At 42.5% G+C, this 18,945-nt stretch overlaps 1 protein-coding gene across 1 annotated transcript in view; it reads left to right on the top strand.

The window, feature by feature from the left end:
- Positions 1-18,945, top strand: part of XRCC5 (X-ray repair cross complementing 5) — a 91,465-nt gene that overhangs the window by 34,694 nt on the left and 37,826 nt on the right. Inside the window, exons 13-16 of the mRNA XM_032402539.1 lie at positions 281-414; positions 6,037-6,233; positions 14,532-14,625; positions 16,346-16,415. Of these exons, the coding sequence (XP_032258430.1) occupies positions 281-414; positions 6,037-6,233; positions 14,532-14,625; positions 16,346-16,415 (495 nt within the window). The remainder of the gene's footprint in view (positions 1-280; positions 415-6,036; positions 6,234-14,531; positions 14,626-16,345; positions 16,416-18,945) is intronic.

The raw sequence follows: 18,945 nt of genomic DNA, 5'->3' as shown, positions 1-18,945 counted from the left end.
GCTTCCTCTGGAGCAAACTCTTTTGCTTTTGATATGATATTACACTGCAGAAGTTCACCCAGTGGACCTAGGAGACCAGCTACTCGAAATAGCTCTTTCTATGAAAGAGAACACCAAGACTCAAGTTAAATGACTGAATAACTAGAGACTATTTTTTGGCCAAGCCTGGACTGTATAACCTGCCGCGAATGCTGTATCTGTGAATGCAAAGCATTTATTTTAGTGGAGAGCAGTGGAGGTAATCATTTTTGCTTTGTGCACTCTTTTATCCTTGGTTTAGAGGCTCAGTTGAGTGCTGTTGATGCCCTGATTGATTCCATGAGCTTGGTAAAGAAAGATGAAAAGGAGGACACCATTGAAGATTTGTTTCCAACCAGCAAAATCCCAAATCCTCAATTTCAGAGATTATTTCAGGTAAGAGAGTAAAGATGAACCACTTTTTTTTTTTTTCTTAATGAAAGAGACCTGAGTGAAAAGTTAGTGTAATTGGCCAGTCCCAAACAAGCGTCTTTGTCCTCTGAGAGGACAAAGGATTGCTTTATTTAATGGAAGAATAATACCTTTCTCTTCCTACTAAAAAAGATAAAAGTACTCTGAGCTGTTAGAAAGAAAGAAGTAAAGTTAGGATACTTGAAAAATTATTTTTCGGGGCACCTGGGTGGCTCAGTCGGTTAAGCGTCTGCCTTCAGCTCAGGTCATGATCTCAGGGTCCTGGGATCAAGCTCTGCTTCTCCCTCTGACCCTCCCCCTGCTCGAGCTCTCGTGTTCTCTCTCTCTCAAATAAATTAAAAATCTTTAAAAGGAAAAATTATTTTTCTGGAGGAAAAATAGTTAAAATTATTTTTCTAGAGGAAAAATAAGTGGTTTTTTTTTAAAGGCTAGTTTTTTAATAAAAAGTAGATTCTTCTTTTATGCCTTTTCTAGGATTTTCTCCTCTATTTTATATGAAGGAGACTTTGCTTTGTTTTTAATACCCAAATGGAATTTTTGTGAACTATATAACAGTATTAGAAAAGAGGTGTTCCAGTACCACATCTGTTAAAATTTCATAACTAAAGGTAGCATGGAGGTCAGATGAAAAGGTTATAGTATGAAATTATTAAAGAGTAACTAAAATACAGAAAACTATAAAATAGGTATTTCTGAATCTTGAGCCAAAGGAATTGGAAGGTGGTGGAGATTGGATTAAGGGAACCGGAAGGCTGATAGGAGAGCTGACTTGTGCTAAAACGGGAGGGATCGGCTGAAGGAATATTTCAGTCCCAGATGGAGTTGGTGGCAGCAGGACAGAGCCTTTGTGAAACCCACAGAGCTGACATCACAAGGAACTTTTTCAGTCATGCTCTTTTCCACAGAGGAGTGGAGGGCCTACTCTTGCAGGGGTGGGGGAGGTGTAGGGGGAGGTGAGGGAGAGACAACTGATTGTCCCTTTTGACTCCTTTCTCAAAGCATCTTTAACTGTCTCAAGTCCATATCGGGGCCTGTTGTAATTTCAAAGGATCTCTTACTCAGAAGAAACTGCCTGTTGTTTTGATGCTTACATTTCTTTTAAGTAGTGAAAACACATCTTTTCTTCTAAAGTCAGAATATAAAGCTTAACATGTAAAGGGCTAACTCAGTGACTACTTCAGTATTCCAAGTGTAGTCAAGTGTACACGACTTGTATGAACTTCTTTGGTGTTTTTGACAAGTGGACTTCAAGACCTGAAGCTCTTCGTCATTTGTAGGGAAGGGAGGAACAGACCAGTTGGTGTGGGAAGCTTGCAAAAATATTTGGTCACTGTGGTGAAAAGCAGAAGCTTGTAATACTTGGCAGATTTGTCGAGGGTGGGTTCCGTCTGCCTCAATACCTGTTTATTGGGTTGGTGAGTAGATAACAAGCCACAAGCATAGGTACTGTTACCTTTCAAAGCTGCAGGCACTGGCAGCTTTGATTTTTCCAGCTTAGCAACCTTGCTTTCTTTTGTGGGGGAGAGTTTTTAATATGGTTTATCTGTACAAGGAAGTATTACTACTATGGCATTTATAAATTGAATTCACTTTAAAAAAAAAAAAACAAAAACAAATCTTTATTGAATACTAACATTGTGCCACGAGCTAAAGATCGAATAACTCACTGCTTGAAAGGACCCCTCTCCCCCAGGGGAGTGAGAGGAGAGGAGATGCAAAACCAATAGGTACAACAGTGATGGGTACAAAACACTGTGGGGAAAAGATTTCTCACAGGTGGATGACTGAAGGGAGGCTTCACGGAGGAAGAAAGGGGATGTGTGATGTGACGGGGCCATGGCAGGCAGAAGTAGGAGCATGTGCAGAAGCACGGGAACATGGAGGAGGATGCTGGATTTGGGGACCCCCAGCTAGTTGCACTAGGCTGTGTGGGGAAATGATGGGAAAGGTGGCAGGGAAGGTAAGCAGAAGGAGGATCATGAGGCGCCAGTCCCTTGGAGGTTACCCTGTAGGCAGTGGGAAGTCCCTACAGGGTTTCATCAGTAGGTAGGTGACAGATCTGTAGAAATGGGCTCTGATGGTGGCATGGAGACAGAGGGGAGACCAGTGAGAAAAGCTGCAGTGGCCCCCGTGAAGTCCTGAATTAAAGCAGCGACAGGGAGAGCGGAGAGGGAAAATGTAAAGGCAGAGGAGGCAGGACCTAAGGTACTGGATGTAGTTGAGGAGAAATCGAAATTGGAGAGAACAGGATCCTAGCTTGGATGCATGGAGGGATGGGGTCACTGTCAATGACGATGGGGAATACAGAATGAACAGCCAGAAAAGGCAGTTCGCGTATTTTTGCAGGTGTTAAATGTGAGCTATCTGTTGGCTATCCCAGTACAGACACCCAGTGGGAAGTTGGAGGTAGGGATACAGAGCCCAGGAGAGAATTCAGGACTTGAGAGTCCTCTTCGTTCGGGTAGAGATAGCAGTGAACGAGATCCCCTGGGGATAGTATGTTATGGGAGAAGATAAGAGAACAGAGTCCTGAACACCAATGTATGAGTGAATAATTAGGGATAGACAGAAAGAGAAAATGAAATGTTCCTGTCACCACTACCACTACCACCATCCCTACCCAAAAAAAAAGGCAGAGAGGTCAAAAGAACTAGGAGAAGCTGGTGCCTTGGAAAACACAGGGAGTGAAGCCTGTCCAGAAGGAAAGAACCACAAGTCAGACGCTGCTCACTGGTGAGTGAGGGTGGGCATGGCCAGGGCCTTCGGGGTCTGTCCTGAAGTCTTTGCTGACTTTGAGGGCCTCGCAGCAGTGGAGTAGACCAGGGCTGGAGGAGAAAGCTCTACTGACGGAGGGGAAGAGAGAGAGGACAAGGGAAGCTAATGAGGATGTGGGGCCCAAGAACATTTCCTTTGTAAATGAAACATTTCATAGCTGAGAGAAAATGAGCTGGGAGTAGGGGGCAAAAATACGGAGAGGTTAACCATCAATTTGTTGACAACAGGTTAATTTACTTCTAATTTTGGAAAGAAATGCTGAAAGATACATTTTTGGGGAAGTGTACCATAACACCTGCCTCTTAAATCGTTGATACAGTGTTGGTAAAATCAACATATTGATAACTTATAATCTAACATGTGGCCTGTGGATTTTTTTTTCTAGTCTTTTTCAAATTGTAAAAATCATATCAAGGAAAAACAGTTGCTTAAAATAAAAATAAGTTTAAGATTGTAATCTCAGCTCCTTTGCTATTAAATAGTGTTACTTTCTCGTAACCTCAATTTTTGAATGAATTGAGATTTTTTGATTGAATGAATTTGATAAGTATCCTGCTTAGTTTTATCTAAAATGCAACCTTTGAAAAAATATGAGTGGTTGATGCTTTAGAACATCTCCTGTAGGGTGATGACACTGTTTGAAAGAATTGCCTAGAATTCATACTGAAGATCTGGAATATTTTGCAGTGGGGGGGGTTGGGTAGGATATTTGTCCATTGTTTGTCCTAGTTCTTTTCCCAGAAATGTCATTTGAATATCACAGAATCTTCCAGAGTAGTCTGCTGTGTTGCGTGTGGGATTACTGCTTACATCTTGAGGGCTTTCTAAGCTTTGTAGGTAATTTAATGACCTGAGGGAGAGCACTGTGAATTAAGAATTATGCACAAGAAGGTTGGGGGTAGATTCGTAGGGTTTGGGATCACTTTGGTTTCTCCTTTTGCTTCACATTAAACGAGCTGATGTTGTTGATGCTCAAGGGAACCTCGAGTAATTAGGAAAGAGGAAAACGGGAGTGAGACCCTGAGACAAATGAATATACTATGGAGAAGGAAGAGTGTGGTTTGGTGTACTGAGATGAGGGAGCAGCACATGAAAGTTCTAGAGGACATCAACTCAGGTGATATTTACTATTTAAGCTGAGGTTTTTTGTTTTTTAGAATGGAGACTTCCAGCTTACATTTTCTACAGGGTAGGAAAACAGTCCATGGGGTGGTATAAGTCATATACCTTGTGATATGAAACAGTATTTTGAATTGTAAGAACTTTTCAGCTCCCTGGTTTTTTTTTTTCTTTAAAATTATCAAGGTTTAAGTCTTCTAAAGGTGGGAATAGTAGGAGTCTTGTTCTCCAACCGAATTTTGGAATGATTCTCTAGCAAAGGAGAGAAAAGGTCAGTGAATTGATAGTTTCATTTTGCTTACCTCCCTGTCCTCCTCCTATTGTTTACCTTCCTATATTCCTTTGAGAGTTTTTACTTTTCTGGGCAGATGCTGGCATTGCCAAAGCCTGGCTTCGTAGCCGGAAAGCAGTCCTGGTGACTGAATGGAATGGCTTGTCCAGGTTTCCACTCATGGGAGCAGTGCAGACCAGCCCTGGCCTTGATCCTGGCCCGTCCTTGGTGCCGCTTCCTGACGCTTGTATCAACAAATAGAGTCCCGGGAAAGAGTCCCTCATTCCTTCAGCCAGTACCTGTTAGCTGCTGCTTATGTGCCACCCACTGTTCTTGGTACCTGACATTTAGCAGTAAACAAGACAAACAAGATCTCTGGTTTTAAGAGGGGAGGTTAAATAATAAACAAGTAAAGTATAAGATAAGATAATTTTAGATATGACAAATGCTTTACAAACTATAAAACAGGGGTGACGGGAAATAGCTGGGCGGCAGGATGGGAGTAGAGTGTCAGGGTAAGCCTCTCTGAGGAGGTGGTATTTGAGCAGAGAATAGAAGGATGGAAAAGGGCCAACTCCGTGAGATCTAGGGGGAGCCCTATGAGCCAGAGAGAGCGATAAAACAGGCCCCAAAGCCTGGGCTGCACTGGTGTGGGAGTGAAGCAGGAAGAGCCTGTCCTAGCTGGGGTGGGAGAGTGAGAGAGGCAGATGAGGGAGGCGCTGTGGTGTGCTTGACTTCTTCGGGTGTGGGAAGGGCTCGGTTTAAGACGGCTTCAGCTACACGGGACAGTGAAAATAGATTCAGGGAGCCCCATTAGAAGGTGATTGTGGTGACTCCCACTCGAGAGGTTGGTCCCCAGACAAGAGTGCTGGGAGAGCACATGGACAGAAGTAGATCGACCAGTGGAGAAGAGCCCAAACTCAGCACTCTGGGGGTTTGGGACAGATCAGTACTCTGTCTCTCCCGCAGACTTCTCCCTGGGACTCACTGAGCTCGGCAGCTCCACCTGAGCCCCGTTTTCACTTGCTACACAGTGTTGTCTAAGATTATGCAAGGGAGAAAGCAGTCTGCTGAGGGAAGCCAAAAGGATTAGACGCTTCTGGAATGATGTGTCTTAGGGAGGCTTGCGTATTGTCTGGGTGGTAGAAGCAGCAGCCTCTTTCTGTAAGATGAGCCTCTTCTCTAAGAGGCCTGCAGCTGATGGCGCTGCTGGGCTCAGATCTGGTTTACAGTTGGTTGTAGATGTTGCCGGTGTCCTGCTAACCCAGGTGCTTCCGAGGCCACCTCTTTGTTCCCTGTTACAGGTGGTAGGAATCCTATAGCCCTCGCAAACTAAACACAGAGGATCTCTGATCAGAAAAGTCTAGTGGTGGGTATGATGTCTACATCTGTGTTTTAAAACCTTTCTTCCTTTTCCACAGTGTCTGCTACATAGAGCTTTACATCCCCAGGAGCCTCTGCCCCCTATTCAGCAGCATATTTTGAATATGCTGGACCCCCCGACTGAGGTGACAGCTAAATGTCCGATTGTGCTCTCTAAAATAAAGACCGTTTTCCCTCTGACTGAAGTCATCAAGAAAAAGGATCAAGTGACTGCTCAGAACATTTTCCAAGACAAGTAAGTACTCGATGTAGTTGCACTTGACGTTGGAGTACGTAAGACTGGGCAGTCTTAGAGGAGGTCTGGAATTAAGAGTTGCATATGGGTCTGTGGTTGAAGGAAGAAACCTTTTGATGTTTGACCCTTGCATTGAAAGTAGTTGTTTCTCCTGTCTGTCCATTGTAGATCTATTATCCTTACAAATTCACCTGGAATTTATTTTTCTTTTCTTTTTTTTTTTTCTACCTGGAATTTAGAGCTATCTTTTGGGTTGTTGATGTTTTGATCAGCATCACATTCTTGGTGATTTATGTTTAATGGGAAGGCTAAACAGTTTTTGAACATCTAAGACTAACTTTTCCTGTTTTTAAAGTAGGGTGCTGGGACTGAGAGGACAGGGCTCAAGGTCATAAGTTTTTTCAGTTGGGAGGCTGGCATCAGAGAACAGCAGTGAGATTTTTGGAGGAAAAGTGGGAGGAAGGATGAAAACCTGGCCCTTCTTTAGCTGTGCTCTTACTATATCAGTGATGTACTTGGGTATACCAGGAGTGAGGGATTTGTAGTTTAAGGACTGCAAAATGCTTTCCTGTGATCAAGCTTAAACCAAATCAAGCTTTCAGGTAGCGAAATAAGTTTTTTCCCTCATCAGATGCTGTTCACAGTCTGTGTCAGTTTCCATTCAAAGCAAAACAAAAATCGTAAGAAGTTGTTGATGATCCCGAATCATTTAGGTGTATAACATTGATTTTACCAGGTGTGGGTTCAGTTATTGGTGACTTTTCTCCCCAAATCAAAATGATCTATTCATTTCTTTAGGTTACATTCTAAGAGTCAGTTTTAGACCATAATTTTTTTTTCCTTTTTTTGATTTCCTTCCCACACCTGTATCTTTATGACAGACTAAAGCATATTGTTTGTAAATACCCCTTGGAGGAGTCCAGAATAATTTTCAGAAACCATCACAGGGTTCTGTAAATTATTAATTTATTGAATTATTTTCCACGTTGAATAGAAAGCTTTGCATGTTCTGTGACTTTTTAGAGGTTAATACCCCAAGCTTTGTCAGAATTGGAAGGAAAAAATCATGGGATTGGTATGTTCTATCATGTGCATTCCTAACACATCCTAGAGAGCTGTGCGTTTCTTTTTCCTCTACATAGGCAGACTGTCACTAAAAATCCACTTTCCCTCTGCTATCCTCATCTGCTGTATCCCTCTGGATTAGGATTTTAGAACAGCTCTGTACACTTCCGAGTCCCTTTCTTCCCGAGACAGGTTTGCTGTGGTCTTGCCACCGTCATGTGGCTGTTCTCTGTGTATTAAAGCTCCAGTTCATGATCTTGATTACCTTCTGGTGTTGTGGGAAAGAAATGGGCTGTTTTTCCCTCCTCCCGTTGATTAAAATGTAAATTATCTGGTTAAAAAGCACACCATGAAGGCCCCGAAGACTGTTGTTCTGTGATTTGATCCCTGCAGTGATTACACCTTCAGCTCTGTTCCTCCTGCTCCCTCTTCGAGGAAGCCCGAGCGCATCGCGGGCTGCTTGTGCTCTGCTTCCATAGTGGTTTGCGACATTGCCAAGTCATCGGCCTGGGGCCTGGGGATTATCTCGCTCACACACACCTACTCACAGGCTTATTCTCAACCCTTTCTTCTCAGAAATCTTCCAGGCTTTTAAGAACTGAAGAAATGACTCATTTAACAAATATTTATTGAGTAGTTCCTGTATTTAAGAAGAATGACTCAGTCCCTTCTGCAAGGTTCTTAAACCCCTCAATTTTAATGATGAGGCTTCAACCAGCTTTAGAGGTGGTCTCCCTGCTGGGGAAAAATTGCTAACAACTGGCTTTGTTTTTGTGTATATTCAGCACCTGCATATTCACAGTACCTAGTTCCATTGTAGGGGTGAGGGGCTAGGACTGGGGATGGGCACATGTCTGTGCAGGTGTCAGGCCAAGACGAGAGTCCTGAGCTGGGAATCACCAGTTTTTATTCCAGCTTCGCCATTCTCAATCTGATTTTGGTTAATTTACCTTTACAAGAGTTTCTCCATCTAACAACAGCCTCATCTCAAGATATTTTAACAACGAAATCACAGATACTGAAGCAGTTTGAACTATTTGAAAGGAAGGCAGGAGTCAGAACCCAAAGCAATAATAGTATCATTATCCAATAAAACATTGAATATTTGAGAAGATTAGTATTCATGCTGGACCTGTTGAATCCTGAGTGTTAGGAGTGATTTCTTCATTTCAGAAAGGTAGGAGCACCATCTGACAATGTAGTCCAAAAATGTTCTATTACCCCTACCATATAAAAGTATTGCTTCCCTCAGTGTTGCTGCACACCCTTGAAACGATAATGTCGTCTCTTGGACAGGGAACTTCAACATGAGAATTAGGACATTGGAGGTCTAATCTTGTTTGGGCAGCTAACTCATATGTGATCTTGATTTCTTTTTGTCTCTGTGCAGATATAGTCTAACCTTTCCTCCTCTTTTCAAGTCCCCTAAGATCCTCCCCACTTACCTTCAGCGACCAACCTCACCTGGTTACTGGTATAGACCTCAGACTCCAGAGTCCGACAATGTGAGCTGGTCCCCTTGCTCTGCAGTGTGACCTTAGGCACAAGCTGCTTATCCACCTTAAGCCTCAGTTTCTTCCTGGGTAAATAGGGATACTAGGAATAGCTCTCATGGAGTTGTCATGAGGGTTAATTGAGTAACATATACTAATGACTGTGCATGTCTAGAACCCAGTACAGTGCCTAACACATAGTAAGCATACAGTGTTGGTGAGGAAATGACTTACCAAATCTTTGTCATGTCCCTGGCATATTCGAGATGACTTCAGTGGTGATAGCGGTGTCATAGGGATGATAGAGGCCCGTAGGTGGGAATGCGTCAGTACTGTGGCCCATTTCCTCTAAAAATATACCTGTGCTGCGTCTGCCTTCACTTACTTCTTTCCTTTTTTCTTTTTTTTTTAGATTTTATTTATTAATTTGAGAGAGCGAGTGTGCGTACAAGTGGGGGGAAGGGGCAGAGGGAGAGGGAGAAGCAGACTACCCTACCGAGCAGGGAGCCCAGTATGGGGCTCGATCCCGGGACCCTGGGATCATGACCTGAGCCGAAGGCAGACGCTTAACTGACTGAGCCACCCAGGAGCCCCAACTTCCTTCTTTCGGGTCTCAGTGGAAAGGGGGTACCTCGTCCTGTCCAAAGTCCGTCCTTTCACCTGTGTCCTGGGATGCCATCTTCTGTCTCATCTGATACCTCTGTCCACTAATAATTTCTTCCCTCTTTCTGTATTTTCATCTTCTCCCTCCTGACCAGCTCCTTTGCCTCCACGTTAGATTGTATTTCTTTCCTCCAAATCAAAATACAATCATGCCCTCAGCTTTCTCCCTTGGATTGCTGCCTGTTATCATCTTCTTTCCTTCCATGAGGTAGGCTTATTGGAAGAAAAGTCCACACTGCTGCTTTTCCCAGCCCCTACCACTTCCCTGCAACCCATCTTCCATAAGACACTAACTGGGAAATTTCCTTCAGCCTGGCGGTCCTTTCCTTTCCTGACCTCCTTGTAGCACTTGACATTGTCAATTATTTTCCCCCTTGGGACTCCTATATCTTCCTTAACTTTAGCTTCTCCAGATTTTTCTTTCTAAACCTTTGCAGTTTCCTCTCAGATGCCTCTGACAATGTAGTCCAGAAATGTACTGTTACCCCACAAACCCCCCGACCCCCCGTCTTAAGTGTTGATGTTCTGTCCTGTAGGACTCCTTCTCAGAAAGAGCTGACATGTATTGGACACAGGTGTGTGCGCTGTAAACATGCCTTACCTATGTGGACCGTCTTGGCCGTTCTGGGGAGTAGATTCTTCTGTTAACTCCCTCTTAAAGCTGAGGACACTGAGGCTTCGAGAAGCTAAGAAACTTGCCCAAGATCACAGGGGGTTAAGTGTTGGAGAAAGGGTTTACACCCAGTCTGACTCCAGAGCTTGCCTTCCCAACCATTATGCCATATTGCCTCAGCAATGCATGTCTCAAGACCTTTTATTATTTCACGTACAGGTCTTCAGAAACTACTGAATATCTGTCTATTCTAATATGCTTCCATCCTATGCTCTGGACATCTGAAGTATCTATAGATCCCTCAAGTTCAGTATGTCCAGAAATGACTTCATCATCTTCTGTCTCCTGCTATGCTCCCTTCAAACCCTCTTCATGCTGTTATTCTGTGTTTTAGTGAATGACACCTAATTTCCAGGGAGCCGATACCTTTCCTTTACTTTCTATGTCTGATTGGTTTACCAAGTTGTGTTAGCTTTACCTCAAACCTCCTCCTTTGCTTCAGGTTAGTATAGTGGCTAATAGCACTGATTTTGCAGCCAAGTAGAGTTGGATCCAAATCGAAGCATTTCCCTTCAGTGGTAGTTAAAATTGGCAAGTTGCTCTGCGCTATTTGTGGTAACAAATATGTACCTTTCAGAGGCCCTACGGGAGAGTGGCTTAGAGTACAGAATTCATTGTGGACCCCCTTACTAACTGTGTGCTTTAGACAAGGTCAGGCCCTTTTGAACCTTGGTTTGTTCATTTGTAAAAGGTCAATAATGATAGCTAACTCTTAAGGTGGTTGTGAAGTTTAACTGACTTTTTTTTTATTAACATATAATGTATTATTTGTTTCAAGGATACAGGTCTGTGATTCTTCAGTCTTACACAATTCACAGCGCTCACCATAGCACATACCCTCCCCAATGTCCATCACCCAGCTAACTGAGGTATTTTAAATATGCTTGGTGTAGTGACTAGCCTGTGGTTAATGTTTAAAAAAAAGTTAGCTCTTATTAGCATCTCCCACTGCCATTGCTCTTCTATAGTCCTCAGTTTAGCCTGCTTTACTGAGATAACCCCTTAAATGATTTCCCTTTCAGGTCTTACCTGTTTCCAGTCTACCGTGCATTTGCTACCTGAGTGATTTTTTTTTTTTTTTAAACAAACCTGATCACATCAACGCAGTGATTCTTAATCTTTGTGTGTGCATATGATGGACCCTTTCAATAATCTGATAAAAACTGTGAACCCTCTGCTGGAGTGGAGGGGGGTGGGAGGGAGGGCGCTGCTGGGTGATGGACATTGGGGAGGGTATGTGTTGTGGTGAGCGCTATGTATTATGTAAAACTGATGAATCACAGACCTGTACCCCTGAAACAAATAATACATTATATGTTAATAAAAAACAAAACAAAACAACAACTGTGAACCCTCTCCCCAGGAAAATGACGTACCATACTAAATTTTGCATATAATTTCAGGTGGTTCACAAATTCCTTGTTACTATCCTTGGACACCTGATTAAAAACCTTTGCTTTAGTGGCTTTCCATTAACATTGGCTTAAGATCAAACCTAGAGAAAAAAGAGAAACCTAAAAAAAGAGAAAACCTAGATAAGCAGAAAGAAAAGAAGTACCTATTCATAATCCAGCTCCCTAGAGATCCACTTTCTTTCCTCACACTTTGTGTCCATGATTTAGATACAGTAGTCCCCCCGCTCCTTATCCATGGGGAATGTGTTTCAAGACCCCCAGCGGATGCCTAAAACCATGGATAGTACTGAACCCTATCCATGCTATGTGTTTTTCCTATATATACATTACATACCTATGATAAAGTTTAAGTTATAACTTAGGCACGGTAAGAGATTAACAACAATAATAGAACAGTTATAATAATATACTGTGATAAAAGTTCTGTGAATGTGGTCCTTCTCTCAAAATGTCTTGTACTCTACTCACCCTTCTTGTGATGATGTGAGATGATAAAATGCCTACGTGATGAGATGAAGTGAAGGGAATGACGTAGGCATCGTGATGTAATGTGAGGCTACTGTTGACCTTCTGACCCTAAGTCATAAAGAGAATCATCTGCTTTCAGACTGCAGTTGACCGCGGGTAACAGAAAACTGTAAAGCAAAAACCATGGACGGGGGGGGCTACTATATTTTCCATCCCCCTTTCTCACTACTTCCCAGCCTGCCTCTCATGCCCCAGCCCAGTACAGCTACTGCCTATCCTCTTACAGGGACATGCTGTTTACCACAGTAGTTTGTTAATCGCTTGTTTATATATTTATCTCTTTTGTTTGGTGAATTTCCTGAAAGTGTTGGTTGTGTATTACTTTTTGTACATTTAGAATCTAGAGCCTAGTGTAGTGGCCAGCATATAGTAAGTTATTAGGTAAAAGTTTGGCCAAATAGATGAATTACAAAATATATACATATTTATAAAAGACAATAAGAAAATGAGAAAGAACAGTAAATTATTCTGACATCCAAATGCAGCAGCTGTTGACATTTGTATGTCTGCTAGGGTCTTGCATGGATAATTTCTATCTTCCAGAGCTCAGCTTCTTCAGGTAATTTTGGGATGAGAGTCATTGCCCTTTCCCACTAGAGAGAGACATTATTAGTTTAATATATGTAAAATTCCTAATAATGCTATTAAATGGTTCAGTCTTGAGAACATTAACCATACTCAAATTTTCACTACTTTCTGCTTATTACCTTTACCTGTCCAGTCCTGGAGGATTGATATATATGTCTCTTTGTCCTTCCTTCCCTAGAACCATATTTTGGAGGGTGTAAGAAATTCTTCATGCGATTCAACCTTGTGTTCTCACAGAACTAAGCATAGTGCTTTATATGTTTAATGCTTCTTAACAGCACTATATGAGGTGATTTGCATTTTTGGAAGACTGTAGATGAGTAGTGATATGCTCATGGTGCTTTTCATCATAGTATTTTTCTGAGGAGCAAACTGAAGACCAGCGAGGGGAGTCATTTACTAGACTTTAAACTCTACATATACAAAAGTTAAGATACCAGTCAATACCTTTAAGAAGACGTAAGGGTCCCGGGTTAGTCAGTGGAAAAAGTGAGACTTGAATCTAGGAGTACTACGTTGTCTTTCTCTTGGGAAGAACTGACAAAGGTTCACTGAGATGGCTGTGACTCTTTTAAAAGGACTCCAATTCTGATGGAATTTCATGCTCCCTTGGGCTTGTGCATTTTTCCTCTGTTTCTGCCATCAAGGCTTTGTGTGGTTATTTCTTATTCTGCTTGAAGAGCTCTGGATGACTCACCCCTTTTCATGTTTCCTGGTCTCTATCCTTCTGTCTTCTACTTCTCTTTCCTTCTCAAAGGGAAAAAGGCAAGTGTTGAATGGAAAGATGTCAAGTAATAAAAGTTTTAATTCATGTTTATGAGTCTGTAATAATTACTTCAGCCCTTTTATCTCATGGTAAGAGATTCTTTATTGAAATACCATTGAATAAGCCAGCTTATGCCTCATTTTTCTTTGTTTTTAGGATAACCTCTTCTTCAAGGCTCATTCTCTGAAGGTTGGGCTTTTGAACAAAAACACATCACGTTCAGTTTTGGTCTTGGTTACTAACTTCCCTTCTCATTCAGCCATTTCTTGACCGCTGCTTTGGCCCAGATTATTTGTCTGGGAGAAAAATTCTATCTCTATATTCAGCAGCTTAAGGGAGATTATGGGCAGAGTCTTTGGATCTGTTTTTCTTCTCCTTTGCAATTAATTTTTGTCCTCCTCTTGACTTTAAGGCAGGCTGTTGAAGCCAGCATGTTACTTGAGATAAGATGTTTGATACAGTTCCTTGGAATCATCTTTCCCTTACTACACAGATGCTGTTGGACTGTTAGCATATTGCCCAAAATAGAATTAGGTTTATAAAAGAACAAATTAAAGGGCTTTTTTTGAAAGTGGTTTTTTATAGTTTAAGGACTATTAAGAACAAGGTCTTGCATATTTATTAAGGATTGTCTAGTAAGTTTTGATAGCTGTGAGCAGAAGCTTATAAAGCTCTCACATATATGATGGAGAAGATGGGGTATTAGACCCAAAGGTCATCCATGTCCATGGAAAGCTAATAGCTATCAATTCTGAGACAGAAACTAGCAGATGGTATCTGAGGGGTAAATGGGTCTCTTCCTGAAATGCCGGGTTTTCTTTACCGTTGCTTGCAGTTTCATCTTTGGAGGGGGCTCTGTGCTGCGGCTGCTGCTGCTGACTTCTCTGGCGCTGTGAGGCAGAGCCAGGGTGGCTCCCGTCAGGCCTTCGGGAATTCTGGGGCTGCGGGCGGGGGGGGCAGGGGCAGGCTTTTCATCAGCAAGGACTAAGTGCGGCTGTTTATTTTTGACACTTGAAAAATAAACGTATACTTCATGGGTCAACCAAGTCTGGTTTTTGTATTGTATATTCTGTTTTAAGAGAAAAAATCCATTTATTTCTTTTCCAGCCATGAAGAGGGTCCCACCTCTAAAAAACTGAAGACTGAGGAAGGGGAGGCCTGCTTTAGCATGTCCAGCCTGGCTGAAGGAAGTGTCACCAGTGTAAGCAGTACTTTCCCGGGGTGCTTCCCACCTTCCTGGAAGGTTGGGACTTGGGGTGGGGGGCAGTGCAGGAATGCATCAATTTTTGTTAGTCCTTTAATGATTCACTTTCTCTGGTACTTCTAATATATGAACCATGTACATCCTTCCCACACTTCTTCCTTTATTGTCAGGGAATTACCTACAGAAATCTCTCCTTGACACATGTGCGTAGAGCATGGTATAATATGCAGTGCATGGAATAGCTCAGGTAGCACTTTTGTTAGAGATTTTTTGGTTGGCTTTACTTTGCAGCTTTCTGTTTAGTTAAAACGATGGGATAAGTGGAGGTTGATGATAGGAGTCTTAGTCTCTGAATTTGTAAAATTTAAGAGGATGACTTCTCTATTTCTTTTCTAATATATAACTTCGGAACAGGCTTCACAAGTTTAACATTTTCCCAAACCAAGTACCCTTTAACACTTGAGATCTTCTTTATTTAATGAGAAGGTTTTGGAACTTGAATATATTATCTTCTGTTAAGTGGCATTATTTTGAATCAGTGAATTTTAAAAATTGTCCCTTACTAGCCAAATGCACTAGGAAGGATAGTTAGCATTAGGGCATGCCTTTTTTCCAACCTTAAAAAGGAATGCTCTCAGGAAAACTGAACATCTGAAAATGATTTGGATTTTTATTTCAGTTTTTTATAATAAAGGAAAAAAGATCATGACCTTATTTGTTCTGAGAGCTTTTCTGACTGCTATCCCAGAGCAAACTGGAAACTTCAGTACATTTTGTACCAAAGTTTACCAGCTGTAATAGAAGCCCATTGTCTTCTCCCCAGTGAGCTGAGTGATACTTCGGGCTTGTTGAGGTTGGGACTGGAAGATTTTTTTTTTCTTTTTTTTTTAAGAGAGGGAGGGGCGGGGAGGGTGAGAGGGAGAGAGAAGGAGAGAGAGGATCTTAAACAGGCTCCACGTCCAGTGCAGAGCCCAACACGGGGCTCGATCTCACAACCCAGAGAACATGACCTGAGCCAAAATCAAGAGTTGGATGCTTAACTGACTGAGCCACCCAGCTGCCTCTGGGTTGGGACTGGAAGATTAAAGACTTATGTATGATCAGGAAGTGCCATATGGTGTGGCAGAGTTTCATCTTTGAAACTTTCATACCTAGCACTATGGTAAATCTTTACACAATATCTGCTTTTATTTTTGGGGGGGACATGTGCAGCTGGACATGTTTGTATGTTCTACCAAAACTTCAATGCCAGAGAGACCTCAGCAGTCCCCACAAAAGGGCAGTTCAGCAAAACAAGTATCAGGCAGTTATTTCTCATGTCATCTGCAGTGGGGCAAATATATTCTGAACGGACCCCACACTGCAGAATCCTCCCCTTCCTAACTTGTTGGGTGTCTGGATGTACCAGCACTGGGTCACATAAAGCCTTCTGGCTGAGCTGACTGGTGACTTGGGTTGTAATACTTCTGACCTCTCTGGAAAGAAGTGAGCTTCCATAAAGAGAGATAAGTGAAAGTACAGACGGCAGCTCTTTGGCCACAGGAATCTGCTTGCTTTTAAATAACCCTGGAAATGGAAATGAATAGAAAGGACCTTCTCTTTGTCTTTGGTTTTATTTTATAAGAGCACACTTACTACATTAAGCCATCTCGTATTGCTGGGGTGCTGCCAAAAAGAGAAGTGATCTGCGGGTTTACTGTCTGTGTGTGCATTCTAGGTCGGAAGTGTGAATCCTGCCGAAAACTTCCGTGTTCTAGTGAGGCAGAAGAAAGCCAGCTTTGAGGAAGGTGAGTGCTATGCTGTTGCCTCTGCATTTAAGGGAAGATAGATAATTAGGGTAATGGATTTATACTCTAGATTAAGAAGTGTAGCCTTTTGTTGGTATCCTTATACAGCAGGTTTCTTTCCTCGTGGACCTTTGTGATTGTGTGTTACTGGTGAGCTCATCAGAGCAACACTGAGCACATGAGGGTAAACTCAGCACAGGTCTGCCCAAGTAGGAAAAGAGCTAATTTGTAGGTCTTTTTGTTAAGAAAACTGTAGGCCGGAACCTTAGAGCTCTTGGTTCCACTTCACTGAAGTTCTTTGGGGTCTTGTGAGTGAGCTTGGAATAAAACATTTAAAAAAAATATTTTTTCGAGAGCACACGAAAGCGGGGGGAGGAGCAGAGGGAGAGGGACAAACGGACCCTGAGCTGAGCACAGAGCCCAATGTGGGGCTTGAACCCACAACCCTGAGATCATGACCTGAGCTGAAATCAAGAGTCTGATGCTTAAATGACTGAGCCCCCCCAGGTGCCTCTGGAATAAAACATTTTTGTGTCATGTCTTCCTCTTTTCAGTGACCCGTAATTCTTGTTCTAGGCCTAAGGGTTTGAGCCTCTTTATACAAGTCCCAGAACACCGTCCTGCTGCCCCTAGATTTGATCTTTCTGAAATTGACTACATCCTCACATTTTCTTTTTATGAATTATAACCTAGAATTCCACTTAGGCTTGGGCTAATATTTAAAGTTTCCTGGAATGGACAGAGGGTTTGGGACCAACATTCATTCACTTGATTGTGTTCAAGTACCTGTTTACTCTTTAAGGAGAGGCGGCTGGCAGTTCTAATCCTGCAGGTTTGTGCATATGAGAACATTGTGTTCATTATTGCCATCCAGGGTCAGGCCTGTCCGTGTGTTTATGTGAACGTGTGCACAGAACTTCTCTCCCAACTTCTTGGCATTTTAGGGGGAGAAATGACTCCTAAATGTCTAGGAAACCCTACAGTTTCTACTTTGATCCTCTGCAGTGCCTGGCACAGGTCTAGGTTACTTCTTGAGAGTCTGAGAATCCTAGCAAAACGCCTGGGCTTGTTGTGCTGTTGCCCATAGGCAGTCGTGACCAGCTGAGCCCCAGAGCATACGGTCTCCTGGACCAGTCCTGCTGGCAGGAACACCGAAGGCCAGCCCATGAGAATTTCTGGAGGAAGACAAGCTTCGTTACTATGATAATCTATATGTTTTGTGTTTTGAGGTGGGGAAAGAGCTTTTTGCCCTGTTAAGAATTGCCATACAGGAGAAAAGCTCTTGAGTTTAACACAAAACAAAACTACATCTAAGTAGATGAAGGAGATCTGAAATTAAAGTGACAGCTTTCCAGAAGGCTTGGTGGAAACAGTACTTCAGAATTTCTCTCCTGCATGTATGGGGGTGATCAGAGGAGGCTTTCATAGCATTCCTACCTGTGCTGTTTTCTGCTTGGCTGCATATTGTGACTGTGTTTGGGAGAATGCAGAGACATTACTGTGGCAAGTCAGCCAGCCGTTGTCTGTCATGATTACCGTGTTTTTGAAGAAAGATGGAGGCCTTCTTAGCTTTTGATTATATGTTGTCGATTGCCTCGGCCAAAGGCAGAGGTCCTCCCTTTGGAAGTGACTAGTCTTTCTGGCTGGTAGAGGTGTGGTCTCTTCAGGGACTCAATCTGGCACGGTCACGAATGTAAAGGCAGGCACTAGTGTCTGCTGTGTTCAGGTCATTGTGCTAGCATATTCTGTATATAATAGCATGTGCTGAGCTATTATATTCTTTGTCTCAGTTATCCCGCAGAGCACTCTTGCAGTCATGTGAGCAAGTGGAGAAGACAGTAGAGCTTTAACAGTTGGTGCCAGGATTTTCTGAGAAAAATAATTTTTCTTTTTAATTGGGAGAATATTTTGGTAACTGCTTAGGGTAGAGGCTGAGCCTGTCTCCAGCCTGGTGGTTAGCCAGTCAGGGTTCAGAGAAGAGGGACTCTGCTGACATCATAGAAGTAGAAAAACGGGAGCTAGTTCAGGAAAGGAAGGGCTGAGTAGAAAAGAGAGGGAGTGAATGAATTTATATAAGGACACAGTGTTCAGCAGTGTGTTCCCAACTCATAACTGCCAATATTCACTGTCAATAAAATTCTGGATTCCTTGGTTTGAGAGCTCTATCTGGGGAAACTGGTGAAGAGACAAAGAGTTTTGGGTCTGGAATTACTTCAGGCAGAGCAGAGAAAGGACCTGAGAGCACAGGAGACCAGAGTCTGAAGGGCCCCATGAGAGAGTAAATTCTTAAGAATTTGCTCACATCTCCAGAAAACAGTGTTTTCGGAGGCCATGGAATTGGGGATTCAAAGCAATCTTGTGAAAGTAACAAGGGCAGGTGACCCCTACATGGCATATAAGTTACAATAGGTAGCATTCTCCCCATTTTATGTGAAAAACTACAACTAGGAGAGATGAACTTCTCCCTAAATCACACAGGGATTCAAATCCTTGTCTTTTTCAAATACTGGATTTTTCTACTTAACCGACT

Source organism: Phoca vitulina, unplaced genomic scaffold (assembly GCF_004348235.1).
Source record: "Phoca vitulina isolate PV1807 unplaced genomic scaffold, GSC_HSeal_1.0 scaffold1, whole genome shotgun sequence".
NCBI lineage: Eukaryota > Metazoa > Chordata > Mammalia > Carnivora > Phocidae > Phoca > Phoca vitulina.
This window is presented reverse-complemented; position numbering and strand designations above follow the sequence as displayed.